The sequence below is a fragment of the Salvelinus namaycush genome, unplaced genomic scaffold (assembly GCF_016432855.1).
Source record: "Salvelinus namaycush isolate Seneca unplaced genomic scaffold, SaNama_1.0 Scaffold966, whole genome shotgun sequence".
Classification (NCBI taxonomy): domain Eukaryota; kingdom Metazoa; phylum Chordata; class Actinopteri; order Salmoniformes; family Salmonidae; genus Salvelinus; species Salvelinus namaycush.
This window is the reverse complement of record NW_024061715.1, coordinates 27471-54066: the sequence shown is the minus strand read 5'-3', so window position 1 is coordinate 54066 and position 26596 is coordinate 27471. Positions and strand designations below refer to the sequence as shown.

The 26596-nt window shown below is 43.4% G+C and overlaps 1 protein-coding gene and 1 non-coding gene across 3 annotated transcripts; one reads left to right on the top strand and one right to left on the bottom strand.

The window, feature by feature from the left end:
• Window positions 1-3862: 3862 nt before the first annotated feature.
• Window positions 3863-23226, bottom strand: LOC120043580 (ras-related protein Rab-11A). 2 transcript variants are annotated; one of them, XR_005476479.1, is made up of 6 exons: window positions 23063-23226; window positions 20995-21190; window positions 9809-10002; window positions 6676-6756; window positions 5388-6564; window positions 3863-5322 (listed from the first exon to the last, which is right to left on the bottom strand). XR_005476479.1 is itself a non-coding variant. In XM_038988144.1 (5 exons), exons 1-5 carry the CDS (start codon window positions 23100-23102, stop codon window positions 6428-6430), a joined length of 648 nt encoding a protein of 215 aa, XP_038844072.1. In that variant the 5' UTR covers window positions 23103-23226; the 3' UTR covers window positions 3863-6427. The 2 variants fall into 2 exon arrangements, 1 of the variants encoding a protein (XP_038844072.1); XM_038988144.1 differs by having other exon boundaries at window positions 3863-6564.
• A 205-nt stretch (window positions 23227-23431) lies between these two features.
• Window positions 23432-23503, top strand: trnaq-cug. Its single transcript has one exon. It is a non-coding gene; the product is annotated as a tRNA-Gln (tRNA).
• Window positions 23504-26596: the final 3093 nt, after the last annotated feature.

Genomic DNA, 26596 nt, shown 5'->3' with positions numbered 1-26596 from the left:
TTGAAAAGAGAATTTGAACTTCCTGAATTGACTGGAATTGAAATGGAATTCACCCCGACATCGGTTTTGTACGTAAACATCCCACCCGTATACAGGATATGTAGTGACATTAGTGCCACCAGGAATGTCATTTGAATTCAGAAATGTCATTTTAGTTCTATTTCTGGTGGTAGTAATATTAGCCTGGGTGCCAGTCTGTTTATGCTCTCTTCCCAACTCCATATGGAACTGTCATGTAAAACATGGTTTGGCTTGACAATGGACTAGGCAAAAACAAAAACAGATCTGGGACCAGGCTATAGTAATATCACTACATTAGAGGCAGATCTGAGACCAGGCTATAGTAATATCACTACATTAGAGGCAGATCTGGGACCAGGCTATAGTAATAAGAGACAGATCTGGGACCAGGCTATAGTAATAAGAGGCAGATCTGGGACCAGGCTATAGTAATATCACTACATTAGAGGCAGATCTGAGACCAGACTATAGTAATATCACTACATTAGAGGCAGATCTGGGACCAGGCTATAGTAATAAGAGGCAGATCTGAGACCAGGCTATAGTAATAAGAGGCAGATCTGGGACCAGGCTATATTAATAAGAGACAGATCTGAGACCAGGCTATAGTAATAAGAGGCAGATCTGAGACCAGGCTATAGTAATAAGAGGCAGATCTGGGACCAGGCTATAGTAATAAGAGGCAGATCTGGGACCAGGCTATAGTAATAAGAGACAGATCTGGGACCAGGCTATAGTAATAAGAGACAGATCTGGGACCAGGCTATAGTAATAAGAGACAGATCTGAGACCAGCCTATAGTAATAAGAGACAGATCTGAGACCAGGCTATAGTAATAAGAGGCAGATCTGAGACCAGGCTATAGTAATAAGAGACAGATCTGAGACCAGGCTATAGTAATAAGAGACAGATCTGGGACCAGGCTATAGTAATAAGAGGCAGATCTGAGACCAGGCTATAGTAATAAGAGACAGATCTGAGACCAGGCTATAGTAATAAGAGACAGATCTGAGACCAGGCTATAGTAATAAGAGACAGATCTGAGACCAGGCTATAGTAATAAGAGACAGATCTGAGACCAGGCTATAGTAATAAGAGACAGATCTGAGACCAGGCTATAGTAATAAGAGACAGATCTGAGACCAGGCTATAGTAATAAGAGACAGATCTGGGACCAGGCTATAGTAATAAGAGACAGATCTGGGACCAGGCTATAGTAATAAGAGGCAGATCTGAGACCAGGCTATAGTAATAAGAGGCAGATCTGGGACCAGGCTATAGTAATAAGAGGCAGATCTGGGAACAGGCTATAGTAATTAGAGACAGATCTGGGACCAGGCTATAGTAATATCACTACATTAGAGCCTCTATGGACGTGTTAAGCATGGCATCTAGCTGCAGCATCCAGGTGGGGATCAGCAGGTTACATTACACCTCTCATGGTTGGGTTTCAAGTCCATTTTAATGCAGTCAAACCAGGAAATACATTTCAGTTTACTTTCTGGATTGTCTGAACTGAAATGGAGCCCGACCGTGACATCTAACCTTAGTTAGCCTCACCGTTTACACTCATCACTGTTCCTCTGCCTAAAGTAGGTGGCTTATAGAGAGAGAGGATATACATGAAGGGGTTTTAATATGGAACACTCAGACCTCAGCAGAACAGATATATACTACTACTACTACTAATAATGACCTAGCTACATACGTAAGGCATAATAATAATATTGGGACTATATTAATGAAGTAGAAAGCCATGTGTTGAAGTAAGAGGCAGCTTGGTGTAAACAGGCTTTAATGTGACGGACTGTGATAACACTGGACAACGTGATAAGAGCCAGACCAGATCTGGGCAAAAAGTACATAACTGTGTCTAAAAAATACTTTTAAATACTTCATATTTTAGAAAAGACTGGGAAATAATTTTAAAGTATTTCCAAGTATTTTGAGGTGCGCGTGATTTAGCTTGGTGGGTTTGCACTTTTGGGACTGTTCTGTTGGTCCCATTGAACAAGGCAAACAGAATCAGCTCAAGTATTTAGAAGTATTTGATGCAGGTCTGTCTGGTGATAGCTGGAGCTATATAGAGGGTGGTTGGCCGGTAAGTAGATACGTTCTATGGTAGATGGGAGTAGAGCTGGTTAGTTGACCAGTAGGAACGTTCTATGGTAGATGGGAGTAGAGGTGGTTAGTTGACCAGTAGGAACGTTCTATGGTAGATGGGAGTAGAGGTGGTTAGTTGACCAGTAGGAACGTTCTATGGTAGATGGGAGTAGAGCTGGTTAGTTGACCAGTAGATACGTTCTATGGTAGATGGGAGTAGAGGTGGTTAGTTGGCCAGTAGGAACGTTCTATGGTAGATGGGAGTAGAGGTGGTTAGTTGACCAGTAGGAACGTTCTATGGTAGATGGGAGTAGAGGTGGTTAGTTGACCAGTAGGAACGTTCTATGGTAGATGGGAGTAGAGCTGGTTAGTTGACCAGTAGGAACGTTCTATGGTAGATGGGAGTAGAGGTGGTTAGTTGAGTTATTGGATTTTAATGAGTGGTAGAGGGAGGCACTGAGAGTGAACAGCAGCTAACCTAAATAATGTGACCCAGTATATGGATGTCACCCTATTCCCTATCTAGTGCACTACTTTAGAATAGGGTGACATTTGGGACAAAGATCCAATCTATGTATTTAAAACATGATTTTTTACTAACAGATACTTCTTGACATGAATGCAAACTGATAGACATTCTGATTATGAACACATAACTAGACCAGTAATACAAGGCTAGAATACCAGCCTGATTATGAATACATAACTAGACCAGCAATACAAGGCTAGAATACCAACCTGATTATGAACACATAACTAGACCAGCAATACAAGGCTAGAATACCAGCCTGATTATGAACACATAACTAGACCAGTAATACAAGGCTAGAATACCAGCCTGATTATGAACACATAACTAGACCAGCAATACAAGGCTAGATTACCAGCCTGATTATGAACACATAACTAGACCAGTAATATAAGGCTAGATTACCAGCCTGATTATGAACACATAACTAGACCAGCAATACAAGGCTAGATTACCAGCCTGATTATGAACACATAACTAGACCAGCAATACAAGGCTAGAATACCAGCCTGATTATGAACACATAACTAGACCAGTAATACAAGGCTAGAATACCAGCCTGATTATGAACACATAGCTAGACCAGTAATACAAGGCTAGAATACCAGCCTGATTATGAACACATAACTAGACCAGTAATACAAGGCTAGATTACCAGCCTAATTATGAACACATAACTAGACCAGTAATACAAGGCTAGATTACCAGCCTAATTATGAACACATAACTAGACCAGTAATACAAGGCTAGATTACCAGCCTAATTATGAACACATAACTAGACCAGTAATACAAGGCTAGAATACCAGCCTGATTCCTATTGAATAGTATCTTGTCAGCAACTAATTTCATGACATATCTTTTTTTCCCCCACAGTTTGATATTTCGTCAAATAAAATATGTCAATTAATATTCTCTGGTATCGGACTGTCGCTGCATAGAATATAGTATAGCATCACATTTACACTAGACGTAGTATACATGCATATTCAAGAGAAGGTATTACTTGAAGAAAATACCTAGAATGTGTTGTTTACATATTTTATACGTTTAATGTTGTTTACATATTTCTGCTTGACTCATCTCATATGTATATACTGTATTCTATTCTACTGTATTTTAATCTGTGCCACTCCGCCATTGCTCGTCCTAATATTTTATATATTTCTTAATTCCATTCTTTTACTTTTAAATGGTGTGTAATGTTGTGAATTGTTAGATATTATTGCACTGTTGCACAAAGCATTTCACTACAACCCCAATAACATCTGCTATACATGTGTATGTGACAAATAAAATGTGATTTGACTTGATTTTAGTTGTTTGGGCCAGAACACTACAGCGGGTATCATTATTCTGTAGTTTGATCATGTTGAAAATAGGAACCTAATGTGTAATTTGACTGACTAATGCTATTTCAAGTCACAAAGTAAAAACAGAAATACCTTATTCTCTCCCATGTTTTTCAATGAGGAAAATGTGCAATTGGAATTAGGTGTATTTCCTGAATTGAAATGAAGTCCCTGACTGACTATAAAGCTAGTCACTTCCTGTTACAGACATCTCCGACTATGTTTTTAAAGACGTCTGTAACTATGTACGCTCAATTTATCCAAGAGAGTTCAGAAATGTTTAATGGACAAACTTCTATATTATTTCACCACGGTCACCGTCTAGCCAACTGCATCCTCTGGGCAATGGTAGTGTTTCACATTCAGTCAGGGAGTTACGATAACTCAGTGATAGATTCAGTCAGAGTTACGAAAACTCAGTGATAAATTCAGTCAGAGAGTTACGATAACTCAGTGATAAATTCAGTCAGAGAGTTACGATAACTCAGTGATAAATTCAGTCAGAGAGTTACGATAACTCAGAGATAAATTCAGTCAGAGTTACGATAACTCAGTGATAAATTCAGTCAGAGTTACGATAACTCAGTGATAAATTCAGTCAGAGTTACGATAACTCAGTGATAAATTCAGTCAGAGAGTTACGATAACTCAGTGATAAATTCAGTCAGAGAGTTACGATAACTCAGTGATAAATTCAGTCAGAGAGTTACGATAACTCAGTGATAAATTCAGTCAGAGTTACGATAACTCAGTGATAAATTCAGTCAGAGTTACGATAACTCAGTGATAAATTCAGTCAGAGTTACGATAACTCAGTGATAAATTCAGTCAGAGTTACGATAACTCAGTGATAAATTCAGTCAGAGTTACGATAACTCAGTGATAAATTCAGTCAGAGTTACGATAACTCAGTGATAAATTCAGTCAGAGAGTACTGATAACTCAGTGATAAATTCAGTCAGAGAGTACTGATAACTCAGTGATAAATTCAGTCAGAGTTACGATAACTCAGTGATAAATTCAGTCAGAGAGTTACGATAACTCAGTGATAAATTCAGTCAGAGAGTTATGATAACTCAGTGATAAATTCAGTCAGAGAGTTACGATAACTCAGTGATAAATTCAGTCAGAGAGTTACGATAACTCAGTGATAAATTCAGTCAGAGAGTTATGATAACTCAGTTATCTTTTAAACCAAGATAAAAAAACATGCAAAGCGGTGCCATGAAGTGACATCATCATTATCCTAACATGCTAAGCTGACCTGCCACAGGCTGACTGTAAACAAAGTGACGAATACTGTGTCCCAAATGGAACCCTATGGGCCCTGGTCACAAGTAGTGCACTATATATGGTGGGGCATAGGGTTCCATTTGGGGAAACGTTTAAAAAGTGTTTTTACAAAGCTGTTGTTCCTCTACGTGTTAGGTACTTTGATGCCTGCCCTGTCTGTCCATTGGCATGGTTGAAGCCATCCGCAAACAGATCTAATGCACAAGTCTTTACTTAAGCTATTTACAACAATCAGATCAATTGTCAAACTCCACCTATCGCAATGGACCAGGGAGCATACATTCTATCTAGTACACTGTGCTTAATACATCCACATGTTTGGAAAAACCTACCGTTGTCAAACATTACATTGTACTAAAGAGAGAGGGAGGGAGGCTAACTGATGGGAGGGGGTCGTAGACAGATACACATCAGAGCATTCTCAGTGTGCTTCAAATACATACACATTAGTAGGAAATATGATACAATATTTGAAGAAAAAAAACGTTTAAAAAAAGACAGGTAAAAAAAATCAAGGAACACACAAAATGGAAGTCATAAATTGAAGAAAATGAAAAATCACATGAATATATTAAGACATTTCTGTGTAAGACATGTCAGCGCATCAACAGTATTAAATCTAAGTGAGAAATATAAATGCCTTCCTGTCTGAAAAGGCTCAGCTGGGGAACACACTACTCCAGACACTGACTAGGCTTCTCAGATCATGATCAGTAGGGAGGGAGTGGAGCGAGGAAGAGGAGGGAGGGAGAGGGAGTGGAGGAGGGAGAGGAGGAGAGAGGGAGTGGGGGAGAGAGAGAGGGGGAGGAGGAGGGAGGGAGTGGAGGAGGGGACTACTCCTATGAGACTGAGTAAGTGGGTGCATCCGGTTTACCTCACCCTGAGAGCCGGGTGGGCCAAATTCACACATTTGAGAGACCATTTAATTGGTTCTAAAGTGAAATCTCCACCCAACCGGGTTCACCGGGCGAGCTAAAACAAGATGGGTGTACAGGGTATATGAGGGGGTAGAGGTGGGGTTTACAGGGTATATGAGGGGGTAGAGGTGGGGGTACAGGGTATATGAGGGGGTAGAGGTGGGGGTACAGGGTATATGAGGGGGTGGAGGTGTAGTGGTAATGTGGGCGGGGCTAGATGTTCTGACAGCACTGCATCTTTGGTTTGTTCTCAGTGGGCTGCACCTGGATGTTGACCACATTGTTGCTAGGAGACATGTCGCTCTCCTGACGCTCTGACATCTGCTTCTGAGAGACGATACGATAGATTTCTGATGGAGGGGAGAGGGAGAAAGACAGAAGATTGTCATATCCAGTCTGTCTTGCCAAGACAGCAGATGAAATCAACAGGTGTGACAGAAAAAAAAACATGACACACACACCTGTCAGAATGGTCTGGAAAGCCGTTTCAACGTTGGTGGAATCCAGGGCTGACGTCTCGAGGAAAGACAAACCGTTTTTCTCTGAGGGAACAAAAACAACGGAAGAACATAAGTAGAGGCTGTACCAGTTACGGAACATTAGAGACTACCAGTTATGGAACAGAGACTGTACCAGGCTGTACCAGTTATGGAACATTAGAGACTACCAGTTATGGAACAGAGACTGTACCAGTTACGGAACATTAGAGACTACCAGTTATGGAACAGAGACTGTACCAGTCTGTACCAGTTATGGAACATTAGAGACTACCAGTTACGGAACAGAGACTGTACCAGGCTGTACCAGTTATGGAACATTAGAGACTACCAGTTATGGAACAGAGGCTGTACCAGGCTGTACCAGTTATGGAACATTAGAGACTACCAGTTATGGAACAGAGACTGTACCAGTTATGGAACATTAGAGACTACCAGTTATGGAACAGAGACTGTACCAGTTATGGAACATTAGAGACTACCAGTTATGGAACAGAGACTGTACCAGTTATGGAACATTAGAGACTACCAGTTATGGAACAGAGACTGTACCAGTTATGGAACAGAGACTGTACCAGTTATGGAACAGAGACTGTACCAGTTATGGAACATTAGAGACTACCAGTTATGGAACATTAGAGACTACCAGTTATGGAACAGAGACTGTACCAGTTATGGAACATTAGAGACTACCAGTTACGGAACATTAGAGACTACCAGTTATGGAACATTAGAGACTACCAGTTATGGAACAGAGACTGTACCAGTCTGTACCAGTTATGGAACATTAGAGACTACCAGTTATGGAACATTAGAGACTACCAGTTATGGAACATTAGAGACTACCAGTTATGGAACATTAGAGACTACCAGTTATGGAACATTAGAGACTACCAGTTATGGAACATTAGAGACTACCAGTTATGGAACATTAGAGACTACCAGTTATGGAACATTAGAGACTACCAGTTATGGAACATTAGAGACTACCAGTTATGGAACATTAGAGACTACCAGTTATGGAACAGAGACTGTACCAGGCTGTACCAGTTATGGAACATTAGAGACTACCAGTTATGGAACATTAGAGACTACCAGTTATGGAACATTAGAGACTGTACCAGGCTGTACCAGTTATGGAACATTAGAGACTACCAGTTATGGAACAGAGACTGTACCAGGCTGTACCAGTTATGGAACATTAGAGACTACCAGTTACGGAACAGAGACTGTACCAGGCTGTACCAGTTATGGAACATTAGAGTCTACCAGTTATGGAACAGAGGCTGTACCAGGCTGTACCAGTTATGGAACATTAGAGACTACCAGTTATGGAACAGAGACTGTACCAGTTATGGAACATTAGAGACTACCAGTTATGGAACAGAGGCTGTACCAGGCTGTACCAGTTATGGAACATTAGAGACTACCAGTTATGGAACAGAGACTGTACCAGTCTGTACCAGTTATGGAACATTAGAGACTACCAGTTATGGAACAGAGACTGTACCAGTTACGAAACATTAGAGACTACCAGTTATGGAACAGAGACTGTACCAGTCTGTACCAGTTATGGAACATTAGAGACTACCAGTTATGGAACAGAGGCTGTACCAGTTATGGAACATTAGAGACTACCAGTTATGGAACATTAGAGACTACCAGTTATGGAACAGAGGCTGTACCAGTTATGGAACATTAGAGACTATCAGTTATGGAACAGAGACTGTACCAGGCTGTACCAGTTATGGAACATTAGAGACTACCAGTTATGGAACAGAGACTGTACCAGTTATGGAACATTAGAGACTACCAGTTATGGAACAGAGACTGTACCAGGTTGTACCAGTTATGGAACATTAGAGACTACCAGTTACGGAACATTAGAGACTGTACCAGTTATGGAACATTAGAGACTACCAGTTATGGAACAGAGACTGTACCAGGCTGTACCAGTTATGGAACAGAGACTGTACCAGTTATGGAACATTAGAGACTACCAGTTATGGAACAGAGACTGTACCAGGCTGTACCAGTTATGGAACATTAGAGACTACCAGTTATGGAACAGAGACTGTACCAGTTATGGAACATTAGAGACTACCAGTTATGGAACAGAGACTGTACCAGGCTGTACCAGTTATGGAACATTAGAGACTACCAGTTATGGAACAGAGACTGTACCAGTCTGTACCAGTTATGGAACATTAGAGACTACCAGTTATGGAACAGAGACTGTACCAGGCTGTACCAGTTATGGAACATTAGAGACTACCAGTTATGGAACAGAGACTGTACCAGGCTGTACCAGTTATGGAACAGAGACTGTACCAGGCTGTACCAGTTATGGAACATTAGAGACTACCAGTTATGGAACAGAGACTGTACCAGGCTGTACCAGTTATGGAACATTAGAGACTACCAGTTATGGAACAGAGACTGTACCAGTTATGGAACATTAGAGACTACCAGTTATGGAACAGAGACTGTACCAGGCTGTACCAGTTATGGAACAGAGACTGTACCAGTTATGGAACATTAGAGACCACCAGTTATGGAACAGAGACTGTACCAGGCTGTACCAGTTATGGAACATTAGAGACTACCAGTTATGAAACATTAGAGACTACCAGTTATGGAACAGAAACTGTACCAGTTATGAAACATTAGAGACTACCAGTTACGGAACAGAGACTGTACCAGTTATGGAACATTAGAGACTACCAGTTATGGAACAGAGACTGTACCAGTTATGGAACATTAGAGACTACCAGTTATGGAACAGAGACTGTACCAGGCTGTACCAGTTATGGAACATTAGAGACTACCAGTTATGGAACAGAAACTGTACCAGTTATGAAACATTAGAGACTACCAGTTACGGAACAGAGACTGTACCAGGCGGTACCAGTTATGGAACAGAGACTGTACCAGTCATGGAACATTCCACAGGAATGAATGCAAGCATAAAAAGTGACATTAAAACATACATTTTTTGTGAGACAGCAGCATCATAAATGAAGGAAAGTAGAAAACAGAAATGTATGCAGCTTGTACAGCGTCTGACACTAGTTCAGAACGGCGAGGCATCTCTAACCTGCGAACGCCCGGGCCTCGTCGGTGGGCACGGCCCGGAGGTGACGCAGGTCGCTCTTGTTGCCGACCAGCATGATGACGATGTTGGTGTCTGCATGGTCTCTCAGCTCTTTCAACCACCGCTCCACATTTTCATAGGTCAGGTGCTTGGCGATGTCATAGACCAACAGGGCCCCCACCGCGCCTCTGTAGTACCTGCACAATGACATCATCAACAGTGGACAAAGAGGCATGGTCAATTTTATCAATAAAAGCCAGCGTACCATTATAGCCCTTTTAACAACAGGGCACAATGAGCTTTACAGTACCCCAGTCTAGACCCTCAGAGCTTTACAGTACCCCGGTCTAGACCCTCAGAGCTTTACAGTACCCCGGTCTAGACCCTCAGAGCTTTACAGTACCCCGGTCTAGACCCTCAATGAGCTTTACAGTACCCCGGTCTAGATCCTCAATGAGCTTTACAGTACCACGGTCTAGATCCTCAATGAGCTTTACAGTACCCCGGTCTAGATCCTCAGAGCTTTACAGTACCACGGTCTAGACCCTCAGAGCTTTACAGTACCCCGGTCTAGACCCTCAATGAGCTTTACAGTACCCCGGTCTAGATCCTCAATGAGCTTTACAGTACCACGGTCTAGATCCTCAATGAGCTTTACAGTACCCCGGTCTAGATCCTCAGAGCTTTACAGTACCACGGTCTAGACCCTCAATGAGCTTTACAGTACCCCGGTCTAGATCCACAATGAGCTTTACACTACCCCGGTTTAGATCCTCAATGAGCTTTACAGTACCACGGTCTAGATCCACAATGAGCTTTACACTACCCCGGTTTAGATCCTCAATGAGCTTTACAGTACCCCGGTCTAGACCCTCAGAGAGCTTTACAGTACCCCGGTCTAGACCCTCAGAGCTTTACAGTACCCCGGTCTAGACCCTCAATGAGCTTTACAGTACCCCGGTCTAGATCCTCAGAGCTTTACAGTACCACGGTCTAGATCCTCAATGAGCTTTACAGTACCACGGTCTAGACCCTCAATGAGCTTTACAGTACCACGGTCTAGACCCTCAATGAGCTTTACAGTACCCCGGTCTAGATCCTCAGAGCTTTACAGTACCCCGGTCTAGACCCTCAATGAGCTTTACAGTACCCCGGTCTAGACCCTCAATGAGCTTTACAGTACCCCGGTCAAGACCCTCAATGAGCTTTACAGTACCCCGGTCTAGACCCTCAGAGAGCTTTACAGTACCCCGGTCTAGACCCTCAATGAGCTTTACAGTACCCCGGTCTAGATCCTCAGAGCTTTACAGTACCACGGTCTAGATCCTCAGAGCTTTACAGTACCACGGTCTAGACCCTCAATGAGCTTTACAGTACCCCGGTCTAGACCCTCAATGAGCTTTACAGTACCCCGGTCTAGATCCTCAATGAGCTTTACAGTACCCCGGTCTAGATCCTCAGAGCTTTACAGTACCACGGTCTAGACCCTCAATGAGCTTTACAGTACCCCGGTCTAGACCCTCAATGAGCTTTACAGTACCCCGGTCTAGATCCTCAATGAGCTTTACAGTACCCCGGTCTAGACCCTCAATGAGCTTTACAGTACCCCGGTCAAGACCCTCAATGAGCTTTACAGTACCCCGGTCTAGACCTCAATGAGCTTTACAGTACCCCGGCCTAGACCTCAATGAGCTTTACAGTACCCCGGCCTAGACCCTCAATGAGCTTTACAGTACCCCGGTCTAGACCCTCAATGAGCTTTACAGTACCCCGGTCTAGATCCACAATGAGCTTTACACTACCCCGGTTTAGATCCTCAATGAGCTTTACAGTACCACGGTCTAGATCCACAATGAGCTTTACACTACCCCGGTTTAGATCCTCAATGAGCTTTACAGTACCCCGGTCTAGACCCTCAGAGAGCTTTACAGTACCCCGGTCTAGACCCTCAATGAGCTTTACAGTACCCCGGTCTAGACCCTCAGAGCTTTACAGTACCCCGGTCTAGACCCTCAGAGAGCTTTACAGTACCCCGGTCTAGACCCTCAATGAGCTTTACAGTACCCCGGTCTAGACCCTCAATGAGCTTTACAGTACCCCGGTCTAGACCCTCAATGAGCTTTACAGTACCCCGGTCTAGATCCTCAGAGAGCAAGCAACAGCACAGTGGCAAAAATTCCTATCCTCCTACTCCTATCCACTAGGACATGATAGTACTGTGTCTAACTGGACTCCTATCCACTAGGACACGATAGTACTGTGTCTGACTGGACTCCTATCCACTAGGACACGATAGTACTGTGTCTGACTGGACTCCTATCCACTAGGACACGATAGTACTGTGTCTGACTGGACTCCTATCCACTAGGACACGATAGTACTGTGTCTGACTGGACTCCTATCCACTAGGACACGATAGTACTGTGTCTGACTGGACTCCTATCCACTAGGACACGATAGTACTGTGTCTGACTGGAATCCTATCCACTAGGACACGATAGTACTGTGTCTGACTGGACTCCTATCCACTAGGACACGATAGTACTGTGTCTGACTGGACTCCTATCCACTAGGACACGATAGTACTGTGTCTGACTGGACTCCTATCCACTAGGACACGATAGTACTGTGTCTGACTGGACTCCTATCCACTAGGACACGATAGTACTGTGTCTGACTGGACTCCTATCCACTAGGACACGATAGTACTGTGTCTGACTGGACTCCTATCCACTAGGACACGATAGTACTGTGTCTGACTGGACTCCTATCCACTAGGACACGATAGTACTGTGTCTGACTGGACTCCTATCCACTAGGACACGATAGTACTGTGTCTGACTGGACTCCTATCCACTAGGACACGATAGTACAGTGTCTGACTGGACTCCTATCCACTAGGACACGATAGTACTGTGTCTGACTGGACTCCTATCCACTAGGACACGATAGTACTGTGTCTGACTGGACTCCTATCCACTAGGACACGATAGTACTGTGTCTGACTGTAACTCCTATCCACTAGGACACGATAGTACTGTGTGATGGACTCCTATCCACTAGGACACGATAGTACTGTGTGACTGGACTCCTATCCACTAGGACACGATAGTACTGTGTCTGACTGGACTCCTATCCACTAGGACACGATAGTACTGTGTCTGACTGGACTCCTATCCACTAGGACACGATAGTACTGTGTCTGACTGGACTCCTATCCACTAGGACACGATAGTACTGTGTCTGACTGGACTCCTATCCACTAGGACACGATAGTACTGTGTCTGACTGGACTCCTATCCACTAGGACACGATAGTACTGTGTCTGACTGGACTCCTATCCACTAGGACACGATAGTACTGTGTCTGACTGGACTCCTATCCACTAGGACACGATAGTACTGTGTCTGACTGGACTCCTATCCACTAGGACACGATAGTACTGTGTCTGACTGGACTCCTATCCACTAGGACACGATAGTACTGTGTCTGACTGGACTCCTATCCACTAGGACACGATAGTACTGTGTCTGACTGGACTCCTATCCACTAGGACACGATAGTACTGTGTCTGACTGGACTCCTATCCACTAGGACACGATAGTACTGTGTCTGACTGGACTCCTATCCACTAGGACACGATAGTACTGTGTCTGACTGGACTCCTATCCACTAGGACACGATAGTACTGTGTCTGACTGGACTCCTATCCACTAGGACACGATAGTACTGTGTCTGACTGGACTCCTATCCACTAGGACACGATAGTACTGTGTCTGACTGGACTCCTATCCACTAGGACACGATAGTACTGTGTCTGACTGGACTCCTATCCACTAGGACACGATAGTACTGTGTCTGACTGGACTCCTATCCACTAGGACACGATAGTACTGTGTCTGACTGGACTCCTATCCACTAGGACACGATAGTACTGTGTCTGACTGGACTCCTATCCACTAGGACACGATAGTACTGTGTCTGACTGGACTCCTATCCACTAGGACACGATAGTACTGTGTCTGACTGGACTCCTATCCACTAGGACACGATAGTACTGTGTCTGACTGGACTCCTATCCACTAGGACACGATAGTACTGTGTCTGACTGGACTCCTATCCACTAGGACACGATAGTACTGTGTCTGACTGGACTCCTATCCACTAGGACACGATAGTACTGTGTCTGACTGGACTCCTATCCACTAGGACACGATAGTACTGTGTCTGACTGGACTCCTATCCACTAGGACACGATAGTACTGTGTCTGACTGGACTCCTATCCACTAGGACACGATAGTACTGTGTCTGACTGGACTCCTATCCACTAGGACACGATAGTACTGTGTCTGACTGGACTCCTATCCACTAGGACACGATAGTACTGTGTCTGACTGGACTCCTATCCACTAGGACACGATAGTACTGTGTCTGACTGGACTCCTATCCACTAGGACACGATAGTACTGTGTCTGACTGGACTCCTATCCACTAGGACACGATAGTACTGTGTCTGACTGGACTCCTATCCACTAGGACACGATAGTACTGTGTCTGACTGGACTCCTATCCACTAGGACACGATAGTACTGTGTCTGACTGGACTCCTATCCACTAGGACACGATAGTACTGTGTCTGACTGGACTCCTATCCACTAGGACACGATAGTACTGTGTCTGACTGGACTCCTATCCACTAGGACACGATAGTACTGTGTCTGACTGGACTCCTATCCACTAGGACACGATAGTACTGTGTCTGACTGGACTCCTATCCACTAGGACACGATAGTACTGTGTCTGACTGGACTCCTATCCACTAGGACACGATAGTACTGTGTCTGACTGGACTCCTATCCACTAGGACACGATAGTACTGTGTCTGACTGGACTCCTATCCACTAGGACACGATAGTACTGTGTCTGACTGGACTCCTATCCACTAGGACACGATAGTACTGTGTCTGACTGGACTCCTATCCACTAGGACACGATAGTACTGTGTCTGACTGGACTCCTATCCACTAGGACACGATAGTACTGTGTCTGACTGGACTCCTATCCACTAGGACACGATAGTACTGTGTCTGACTGGACTCCTATCCACTAGGACACGATAGTACTGTGTCTGACTGGACTCCTATCCACTAGGACACGATAGTACTGTGTCTGACTGGACTCCTATCCACTAGGACACGATAGTACTGTGTCTGACTGGACTCCTATCCACTAGGACACGATAGTACTGTGTCTGACTGGACTCCTATCCACTAGGACACGATAGTACTGTGTCTGACTGGACTCCTATCCACTAGGACACGATAGTACTGTGTCTGACTGGACTCCTATCCACTAGGACACGATAGTACTGTGTCTGACTGGACTCCTATCCACTAGGACACGATAGTACTGTGTCTGACTGGACTCCTATCCACTAGGACACGATAGTACTGTGTCTGACTGGACTCCTATCCACTAGGACACGATAGTACTGTGTCTGACTGGACTCCTATCCACTAGGACACGATAGTACTGTGTCTGACTGGACTCCTATCCACTAGGACACGATAGTACTGTGTCTGACTGGACTCCTATCCACTAGGACACGATAGTACTGTGTCTGACTGGACTCCTATCCACTAGGACACGATAGTACTGTGTCTGACTGGACTCCTATCCACTAGGACACGATAGTACTGTGTCTGACTGGACTCCTATCCACTAGGACACGATAGTACTGTGTCTGACTGGACTCCTATCCACTAGGACACGATAGTACTGTGTCTGACTGGACTCCTATCCACTAGGACACGATAGTACTGTGTCTGACTGGACTCCTATCCACTAGGACACGATAGTACTGTGTCTGACTGGACTCCTATCCACTAGGACACGATAGTACTGTGTCTGACTGGACTCCTATCCACTAGGACACGATAGTACTGTGTCTGACTGGACTCCTATCCACTAGGACACGATAGTACTGTGTCTGACTGGACTCCTATCCACTAGGACACGATAGTACTGTGTCTGACTGGACTCCTATCCACTAGGACACGATAGTACTGTGTCTGACTGGACTCCTATCCACTAGGACACGATAGTACTGTGTCTGACTGTAACTCCTATCCACTAGGACACGATAGTACTGTGTCTGACTGGACTCCTATCCACTAGGACACGATAGTACTGTGTCTGACTGTAACTCCTATCCACTAGGACACGATAGTACTGTGTCTGACTGGACTCCTATCCACTAGGACACGATAGTACTGTGTCTGACTGTAACTCCTATCCACTAGGACACGATAGTACTGTGTCTGACTGGACTCCTATCCACTAGGACACGATAGTACTGTGTCTGACTGGACTCCTATCCACTAGGACACGATAGTACTGTGTCTGACTGGACTCCTATCCACTAGGACACGATAGTACTGTGTCTGACTGGACTCCTATCCACTAGGACACGATAGTACTGTGTCTGACTGGACTCCTATCCACTAGGACACGATAGTACTGTGTCTGACTGGACTCCTATCCACTAGGACACGATAGTACTGTGTCTGACTGGACTCCTATCCACTAGGACACGATAGTACTGTGTCTGACTGGACTCCTATCCACTAGGACACGATAGTACTGTGTCTGACTGGACTCCTATCCACTAGGACACGATAGTACTGTGTCTGACTGGACTCCTATCCACTAGGACACGATAGTACTGTGTCTGACTGGACTCCTATCCACTAGGACACGATAGTACTGTGTCTGACTGGACTCCTATCCACTAGGACACGATAGTACTGTGTCTGACTGGACTCCTATCCACTAGGACACGATAGTACTGTGTCTGACTGGACTCCTATCCACTAGGACACGATAGTACTGTGTCTGACTGGACTCCTATCCACTAGGACACGATAGTACTGTGTCTGACTGGACTCCTATCCACTAGGACACGATAGTACTGTGTCTGACTGGACTCCTATCCACTAGGACACGATAGTACTGTGTCTGACTGGACTCCTATCCACTAGGACACGATAGTACTGTGTCTGACTGGACTCCTATCCACTAGGACACGATAGTACTGTGTCTGACTGGACTCCTATCCACTAGGACACGATAGTACTGTGTCTGACTGGACTCCTATCCACTAGGACACGATAGTACTGTGTCTGACTGGACTCCTATCCACTAGGACACGATAGTACTGTGTCTGACTGGACTCCTATCCACTAGGACACGATAGTACTGTGTCTGACTGGACTCCTATCCACTAGGACACGATAGTACTGTGTCTGACTGGACTCCTATCCACTAGGACACGATAGTACTGTGTCTGACTGGACTCCTATCCACTAGGACACGATAGTACTGTGTCTGACTGGACTCCTATCCACTAGGACACGATAGTACTGTGTCTGACTGGACTCCTATCCACTAGGACACGATAGTACTGTGTCTGACTGGACTCCTATCCACTAGGACACGATAGTACTGTGTCTGACTGGACTCCTATCCACTAGGACACGATAGTACTGTGTCTGACTGGACTCCTATCCACTAGGACACGATAGTACTGTGTCTGACTGGACTCCTATCCACTAGGACACGATAGTACTGTGTCTTTGACTCCTATCCACTAGGACACGATAGTACTGTGTCTTTGGCTAGGGGGCTGAGTTCACACACATCACCGGAGTTGAATCCTTCTGAGATCAATGTGCATTAACCAATAGAGAGAGAGACAGTAACCTCTAAGCTCTTTCCCATGATACACGAGGAGGACACTGAAGGAAAGATGACCGTTAGGGATTAGGCCTACTATATTCAGAGTTCTGATGTAAAACATCTATCCTCCCTCTCCACTTCTCCAGGAAGCAGTTTGTCCATGAAATCTCCATCATTATGATCTAAAAGGCAGAACTCTCTCCTCCTCTGAGACACTTGATACCTTACGTCCCCGACTGTGTTCATACTGACACTGAAATATCCTCCCTGCTTCCACACCAGCACCAAACATACATTGAGCACAGGACAGACAGGAGCACAGGATACAGTAACGAGTCTCAGTGGGATTACAGGATACAGTAACGAGTCTCAGTGGGATTACAGGATACAGTAACGAGTCTCAGTGGGATTACAGGATACAGTAACGAGTCTCAGTGGGATTACAGGATACAGTAACGAGTCTCAGTGGGATTACAGGATACAGTAATGAGTCTCAGTGGGATTACAGGAGAACACAATGGTTTTAGCTACTTTTACATAGTGAAAGGAACTCTCAATTATGAGCTCAATTGCAACTATTTTAAAAACATATATTTGATACGGCTTTGAGATACAGGGGGCGTGAAATGCACATTGGCCATTGTGAGTGCATAGGCCATATTGGACCTCATTGGACGGTAGGCTACAACTGCAATGGGTTTTTTACATTAAATGTACTGTTAGATTAATACATGGCTACTATAAATTGGTTGTTATCTTTAGAGTTAGTGATCAAGCTAAAGGTGTTTTGAGTTTCCACTTCCTCAGGTGGTGAATTCGCCCAAAATAATTCCTCCTATATTATTAGACGACATAGAGATGCAGGTAATTTCATCTCTATTGAACACCCCCCGCCGGCATATCTCCCACTCTGGGGCTAAGCTTCTCATCATACATACATACATACATACATACATACATACATACATACATACATACACATACATACATACATACATACATACACATACATACATACTGTACATACAGTGCCTTCAGAAGGTATTCATACCCATTGACTTATTCCACATTTTGTTGGATACAAAATTGATACAATTTATGTTTTTTTCCCTCACCCATCTACACACAATACCCAAAATAATGACAACGCAATGGCCTAATGCAATGGCCTAATGCAATGCCCTAATGCAATGGCCTAATGCAATGGCCTAATGCAATGGCCTAATGCAATGCCCTAATACAATGGCCTAATGCAATGCCCTAATACAATGGCCTAATGCAATGGCCTAATGCAATGCCCTGATGCAATGGCCTAATGCAATGGCCTAATGCAATGGCCTAATGCAATGGCCTAATGCAATGGCCTAATGCAATGCCCTGATGCAATGCCCTAATACAATGGCCTAATGCAATGGCCTAATGCAATGCCCTAATGCAATGCCCTGATGCAATGGTCTGATGCAATGGCCTAATGCAATGGCCTAATGCAACACCCCGATGCAATGGCCTAATGCAATGGCCTAATGCAATGCCCTAATGCAATGGCCTAATACAATGGCCTAATGCAATGGCCTAATGCAATGGCCTAATGCAATGCCCTAATGCAATGCCCTGATGCAATGCCCTGATGCAATGCCCTGATGCAATGCCCTGATGCAATGCCCTGATGCAATGCCCTGATGCAATGGCCTAATGCAATGGCCTAATGCAATGGCCTAATGCAATGGCCTAATGCAATGGCCTAATGCAATGGCCTGATGCAATGGTCTGATGCAATGGTCTGATGCAATGGCCTAATGCAATGGTCTGATGCAATGCCCTAATGCAATGCCCTAATGCAATGCCCTAATGCAATGCCCTAATACAATGCCCTAATGCAATGCCCTAATGCAATGGCCTAATGCAATGCCCTAATGCAATGGCCTAATGCAATGGCCTAATGCAATGGCCTAATGCAATGGCCTAATGCAATGCCCTAATGCAATGGTCTGATGCAATGGCCTAATGCAATGGCCTAATGCAACACCCCGATGCAATGCCCTAATGCAACACCCTGATGCAACGCCCTGATGCAATGCCCTAATGCAATGCCCTGATGCAATGCCCTGATGCAATGCCCTGATGCAATGCCCTGATGCAATGGCCTAATGCAATGGCCTAATGCAATGCCCTAATGCAATGGCCTAATGCAATGGCCTGATGCAATGGTCTGATGCAATGGTCTGATGCAATGGTCTGATGCAATGGCCTGATGCAATGCCCTAATGCAATGCCCTAATGCAATGCCCTAATGCAATGCCCTAATACAATGCCCTAATGCAATGCCCTAATACAATGGCCTAATGCATTCAGTGGTCAAATCTCAGACAGCTGAACAGTGAAATGGACAATTATTGTTTTAGGAAAGTAAAAACCAATAAAACAATAGGCTATAAAGTTCTGCATATGCTACACATCGAAACATAAGGAATAGTGTTTTGTAATTAGTTACAGGCTGTTAAGGACATGTAAATGAGGCTCATTTGGCCAACATTCCTTGTTTATTGATGGCGCTGCCTGCGTTGGTGTAAATGGAATATATTACATGACTAAGTGGGTCTAATAAATGGAATATATTACATAAGTGGGTCTGATACATGTAATATATTACATGACTAAGTGGAGTCTGATAAATGGAATATATTACATGACTAAGTGGCATCCGCTAAATGGAATATATTACATAAGTGGGTCTGCTAAATGTAATATATTACATGACTGTAAGTGGAGTCTGATAAATGTAATATATTACATGACTAAGTGGAGTCTGCTAAATGGAATATATTACATGACTGTAAGTGGAGTCTGCTAAATGGAATATATTACATGACTGTAAGTGGAGTCTGCTAAATGGAATATATTACATGACTGTAAGTGGAGTCTGCTAAATGGAATATATTACATGACTGTAAGTGGAGTCTGCTAAATGGAATATATTACATGACTGTATGTGGAGTCTGCTAAATGGAATATATTACATGACTGTATGTGGAGTCTGCTAAATGGAATATATTACATGACTGTATGTGGAGTCGGCTAAATGGAATATATTACATGACTATGTGGAGTCGGCTAAATGGAATATATTACATGACTATGTGGAGTCGGCTAAATGGAATATATTACATGACTGTAAGTGGAGTCTGCTAAATGGAATATATAACATGACTGTAAGTGGAGTCTGATAAATGTAATATATTACATATGGATGACTGGTAAATTTCTCAAAGGTTCAATAAATAAAATTCTTCCCGGTCACTTGTCCAGCGCCAAATCTTCCTATTGTAAACTCTGGTACAGATCTAGGATCAGCTTACCTTCCCCAATCCTAACATTAACCATTAGTGGGGGAAAATGCTAAACTGACCCCAGATCAGCATCTAGGGGCAACTTTACCCTACAGCATACTCACGCTGAGGTGATAGCCCGGTAGCGCTCCTGTCCTGCCGTGTCCCAGATCTGAGCCTTCACCGTTTTCCCATCCACCTGGATACTGCGGGTGGCAAACTCCACTCCAATGGTGCTCTTACTCTCCAGGTTAAACTCATTCCGGGTGAAACGAGAGAGCAGGTTGCTCTTGCCCACACCCGAGTCTCCTATCAGAACCACTGGAACACAACGTTAATGGCTGATGGATTCAATTCAATAAAAATCTTTATTGACCCCAAAAGGTCAGGGCCGGATTACACACACACACACACTTGAATTTTTCTCTGCCTCATGGGCCCCTGCGGTTTTGGCCCCCAGGGCTTCAACCCATGTAACCTCCTGCATTAATCAGGCCCTACCAAAAGGTCAATGTGTAGCAATTACATGGGGATATGACATAGTTACATCACGTGGTGCTACATAGACAAGATTCCATCGCATAAAATATCTGACTACCACCATTCACTTTTGCAGTGACACGGTCAAACATCCACAGTGGAGTGTAGCTAACGTTAATTCTTAGTCTATCATCCACAGTGGTGTGTAGCTAACGTTAATTCTTAGTCTATCATCCACAGTGGAGTGTAGCTAACGCTAATTCTTAGTCTATCATCCACAGTGGAGTGTAGCTAACGTTAATTCTTAGTCTATCATCCACAGTGGCGTGTAGCTAACGTTAATTCTTAGTCTATCATCCACAGTGGAGTGTAGCTAACGTTAATTCTTAGTCTATCATCCACAGTGGAGTGTAGCTAACGCTAATTCTTAGTCTATCATCCACAGTGGTGTGTAGCTAACGTTAATTCTTAGTCTATCATCCACAGTGGCGTGTAGCTAACGTTAATTCTTAGTCTATCATCCACAGTGGAGTGTAGCTAACGTTAATTCTTAGTCTATCATCCACAGTGGAGTGTAGCTAACGCTAATTCTTAGTCTATCATCCACAGTGGTGTGTAGCTAACGTTAATTCTTAGTCTATCATCCACAGTGGCGTGTAGCTAACGTTACTTCTTAGTCTATCATCCACAGTGGAGTGTAGCTAACGTTAATTCTTAGTCTATCATCCACAGTGGAGTGTAGCTAACGTTAATTCTTAGTCTATCATCCACAGTGGCGTGTAGCTAACGTTAATTCTTAGTCTATCATCCACAGTGGAGTGTAGCTAACGTTAATTCTTAGTCTATCATCCACAGTGGAGTGTAGCTAACGTTAATTCTTAGTCTATCATCCACAGTGGCGTGTAGCTAACGTTAATTCTTAGTCTATCATCCACAGTGGAGTGTAGCTAACGTTAATTCTTAGTCTATCATCCACAGTGGAGTGTAGCTAACGCTAATTCTTAGTCTATCATCCACAGTGGTGTGTAGCTAACGTTAATTCTTAGTCTATCATCCACAGTGGCGTGTAGCTAACGTTAATTCTTAGTCTATCATCCACAGTGGAGTGTAGCTAACGCTAATTCTTAGTCTATCATCCACAGTGGAGTGTAGCTAACGTTAATTCTTAGTCTTAGGCTTTTTATGTTAAATCAACTTCAAATAGAAAACAACAAAACAGATAGCCACAACACGTGACATCTGTGACATTTAGATTAAACAGCACAGAGGGGGAAAAAACAGGAAAGGGAGATTATAACGTCACATTATTTATCTACGGATGAATGTAGCTAGATAATAACCAATGTTCGTTGCATGTAGCTAAGCTAACCAGCTGGCTAGCTAAACTAGCAATCTAGCTATCTCGGGAAACACCCCGACGTCACTTAATCATACAAAAGTCAGCATTGTTTAGAAACAGCTGCTAACGTACTAACGTTAGGCGTTTGCGTAGCTAACGTTGCAATCCAACTGCTTCACAATTTATGTTTATAATTTATCATCAATATGTAGTTTTCGTTTATAAAACAAATGTGTCAGTGCTATTCACACACCTATATTATACTTCACAGACACAAATTGAAAGGTTTGACTGTTAACGTTAGCTAAACAGCTGCCTAGCTAACGTTAGCTACCAAGCTAGCTTTGATATCGAGAATCATGCTGTAATGTTACCTTTAAACAGATAATCGTATTCATCATCTCTGGTTCCCATTTTGTAAAAGATATGAGTATTTCGTTTGTATAAACTGTTTAAAATGCGACGATTTAGCAAATAGATTTTGAAACACTCCGTTAGCTAACGGCGACGGGTCTGTTTTCAGACTGACACTTCCGGGATTTTGTTGTGACGTTGTCGAGCTAGGGGAGAGGGAGAAACAAAAAGGCCGATATTCCTTGTTACGATATGAATTGCAGGCACTTCAAATAAAAATGCACCAGTGAAGTAGTACTCCGCCACAGAAAATAACCACTACAATGCAGTGGTATTCTTATTACATAGATAACGTTTATATACACAATATGAATGAATATGTAGCACGGGGTTCTATGGTGTAATGGTTAGCACTCAGGACTCTGAATCCTGCGATCCGAGTTCAAATCTCGGTAGAACCTAATTTTTCCCCCCTAAAATACGGCGCAGATGGGAGGTGCCATTAGAAAGCCGATCAAAATACACTACTTGTATAAAACATCACGAACACCTGCTCATTCCATGACTAACCAGGTGAATCCAGTTGAAAGCTATGAACCCTTTCTGATGTCACCAGTAAAATCCACGTCAATCAGTGTAGAAGAACGGGAGAAGACAGGTTAAATTAGGATTTATAAACCTTGAGACATGGAATGTGTTTAAGTGCTTTTCAACAGGGTATGGTGGTAGATGCCAGTCGCACCGGTTTGAGTGTTTCAAGAACTGCAACGCAGCTGTTTTTTTACACTCAACAGTTTCCCGTGTCTACCACCCAAAGGACATCCAGACAATTTCAATCAAGAATGGTCCACCACCCAAGGGACATCCAGATAACATGACACAACTGTGGAAAGCATTGGAGTCAACATGGGCCAACATCCCTGTGGAACGCTTTCGACACCTTGTAGAGTCCATGGCCCGACGAATTGAGGCTATTCTGAGGGCAAAAAAGTGGGTGCAATTTAATATTAGGACGGTGCTACTAATGTTTTGTACACTCAGTGTATACCTCCACATAAAAAACCCATGAAAACCCACATTAAAAAAAACTAAATTGGATTTTAAGAATAATGTGATTTGCCACTAGGTGGCAGAATAGTTCTGATTAGGCTACCTCTAGTACTAAACTCCGCGGGGGAATTATAATTATGATAGGATCTAGGGCTAGGCTATCTACACTGAAGAAAAATCTAAACGCAACATGTAAAATGTTCGTCTCATGTTTCATGAGCTGAAATAAACGACCCCGGGAAATGGTCAATTTTGTGCACACATTTGTTTACATCCCTGTAAGTGAGCATTTGTCTTTTGCCAAGATAATCCATCCATCTGACAGGTGTGACATATCATATGCTGGAGAAGTCTGCTCTTCGCTGATGAATCCCAGTTTCAACTGTACCTTGTGGATAGCAGACAGCGGGTACGGTGTTGTGTGTGAGAGCAGTTTGCTGATGTCAACGTTGTGAACAGAGTGCTGCATGGTGGAGGTGGGGTTATGGTGTGGGCAGGCATAAACTACGGACACCGAAGACAATTGCATTTTATCGATGGCAATGTCAATGCACAGAGATACTGTGACCAGAACCTGAGGCCCATTGTCGTGCCATTCATCTGCTGCAATCGCCTCATGTTTCAGCATGATAATGCACGGCCCCATGTTGCAAGGATCTGTACACAATTCCTGAAAATCTCCCAGTTCTTCCATGGCCTGCATACTCACCAGACATGTCACCCATTGTGCATGTTTGGGTTGCTCTGGATCTATGTGTACGACAGCGTGTTCCAGTTTCCGCCAATATCCAGTAATTTTGCACAGCCATTGAAGAAGAGTGGGACAACATTCCACAGGCCACAATCAACAGCCTGATCAACTCTATGTGAAGAAGATGTGTTGCCCTGCATGAGGTAAATGGTGGTCACACCAGATACTGACTGGTTTTCTGATCCACACCCCCTACCTTTTCTCTGTGACCAACAGAGCATATGCATTTCTGTATTCCCAGTCATGTGAAATCCATGAACTGTAACTCAGTAAAATCTTTGAAATTGTTTCATTTTATTAAATAAAAAAAATTAAACATTGAAATTGTTTTATGTTGCGTTTATATTTTTGTTTTTGTCTGGGAAATTAACATTTTTAATAACACTTCACATTAAAGTATACTTACAACTATGTATATCATGTATTATATGTATTTTATATATAGTCCTATGCATTTTTATGTATTTTACCAGTACTTGTGTAGGCTTGCAAGTCAGAATCTTTACAATCAAAGTTTTATAACTTAGTTTGCAAAAAGTTAATTATTAGTTTATAGATAGTGTAGTTCATACATCTTTTACACAGCTATAACACAATGAAATGTTATTTTGGTGCGTCCTATAATGACATAGGGTGACCCGACAGCAGCCAAACAAAACTGCGGTACGCAACGTATTCCCCATCACAACCAAAATGGCGGAAGACGGAGCCGGGTCGGCGCTATGAAGAGAGCTGGATATAAATATTATAGTCTATTTCTAGATATCAACGTCTGATTATAATATTGACTGTTTTGTAATGCCAGTGTGTTTTTGAAGAAATCCTGCCGAAGTTGGACGAGGAGTGATAGCGCATTTGCTAGTGGAGTAAGTATGATGTTAATTAAACCGTTATTTTGTGAGGAGTTGTTAAGGGTTTAGCTACGAGTTTGCTAGCTAATGTGAGGTAACCGGCTGTAGCCAGGCTAACTAGGGCGAACGGTGTTTTATTCCAGGCTGTCACTATCAGTTTAGTGGGGCACCCCTATGTGAATTTGAGCAGAATTCATGCAGTGAATTCACCGGATAACTGTCCAGACAGACAGTACCAGCCCGTGTGGAGCGTTTGCTTGTACCAGCCTCAGTGTGTCCTGCTTTTAAAGCTGCATTGTCATTGATTTAGTAGCTAGTCGGCTTCTGTAATACCTTCATGCGTATGCATATGACATGCCACGTGTTGCTGTCAGTCTGTCAAGGTGGTGGATAACTGTGCATAATGAATATAGTTAGCTTTATATTCGTGCTCTAGAGCATGGAATCACAGTATGGGACCCGTTTATAGAACCCACCTGTGTGGCACGTCAGGTTCTCTGGAGCGGCGCAACATTTTGTGAAGGCAAGCGGTCAATGACCGACTATGACCCTATGCAGGGACATAAGGATTGACTGATTGGTTATATAGTGTCAATAGATTTTTGTCTTGGACTATAATAAAGTCATGTGTGGGTCAGATAGTCTTAAAATGAAGCTAAATATCTTCCTCTGTCAGAATAAATAATTTAAGAGGGGGAAGAAAACCATGTGTTACTTCTGCTTGGCAGAGCTATGCAGTTATTTGCAGCAGGCTTGATGAATGTGCAAGCAAGAGTACACCATTAGTTACACGCTCAAGATTGAGGAACCAGCATCGTGGTTTTTGACTGAGGAAATAAAGTTGACCCTACTGTTTAGATTGAGCTGAAGTGAGTATAGTGGAGAAGTGATTTAGATTTTGT

What these genes read in the sequence shown, in the direction of transcription:
- LOC120043580 (XM_038988144.1), bottom strand. Translation starts at nt 23,102, where the DNA reads ATGGGAACCAGAGATGATGAATACGATTATCTGTTTAAAG. An exon ending in CGAGGCCCGGGCGTTCGCAG is followed by an intron (nt 6,757 to 9,808) that starts GTTAGAGATGCC and finishes TTGTTCCCTCAG; the next exon opens with AGAAAAACGGTTTGTCTTTC. An exon ending in TTTCCAGACCATTCTGACAG is followed by an intron (nt 6,565 to 6,675) that starts GTGTGTGTGTCA and finishes CCCCTCCATCAG; the next exon opens with AAATCTATCGTATCGTCTCT.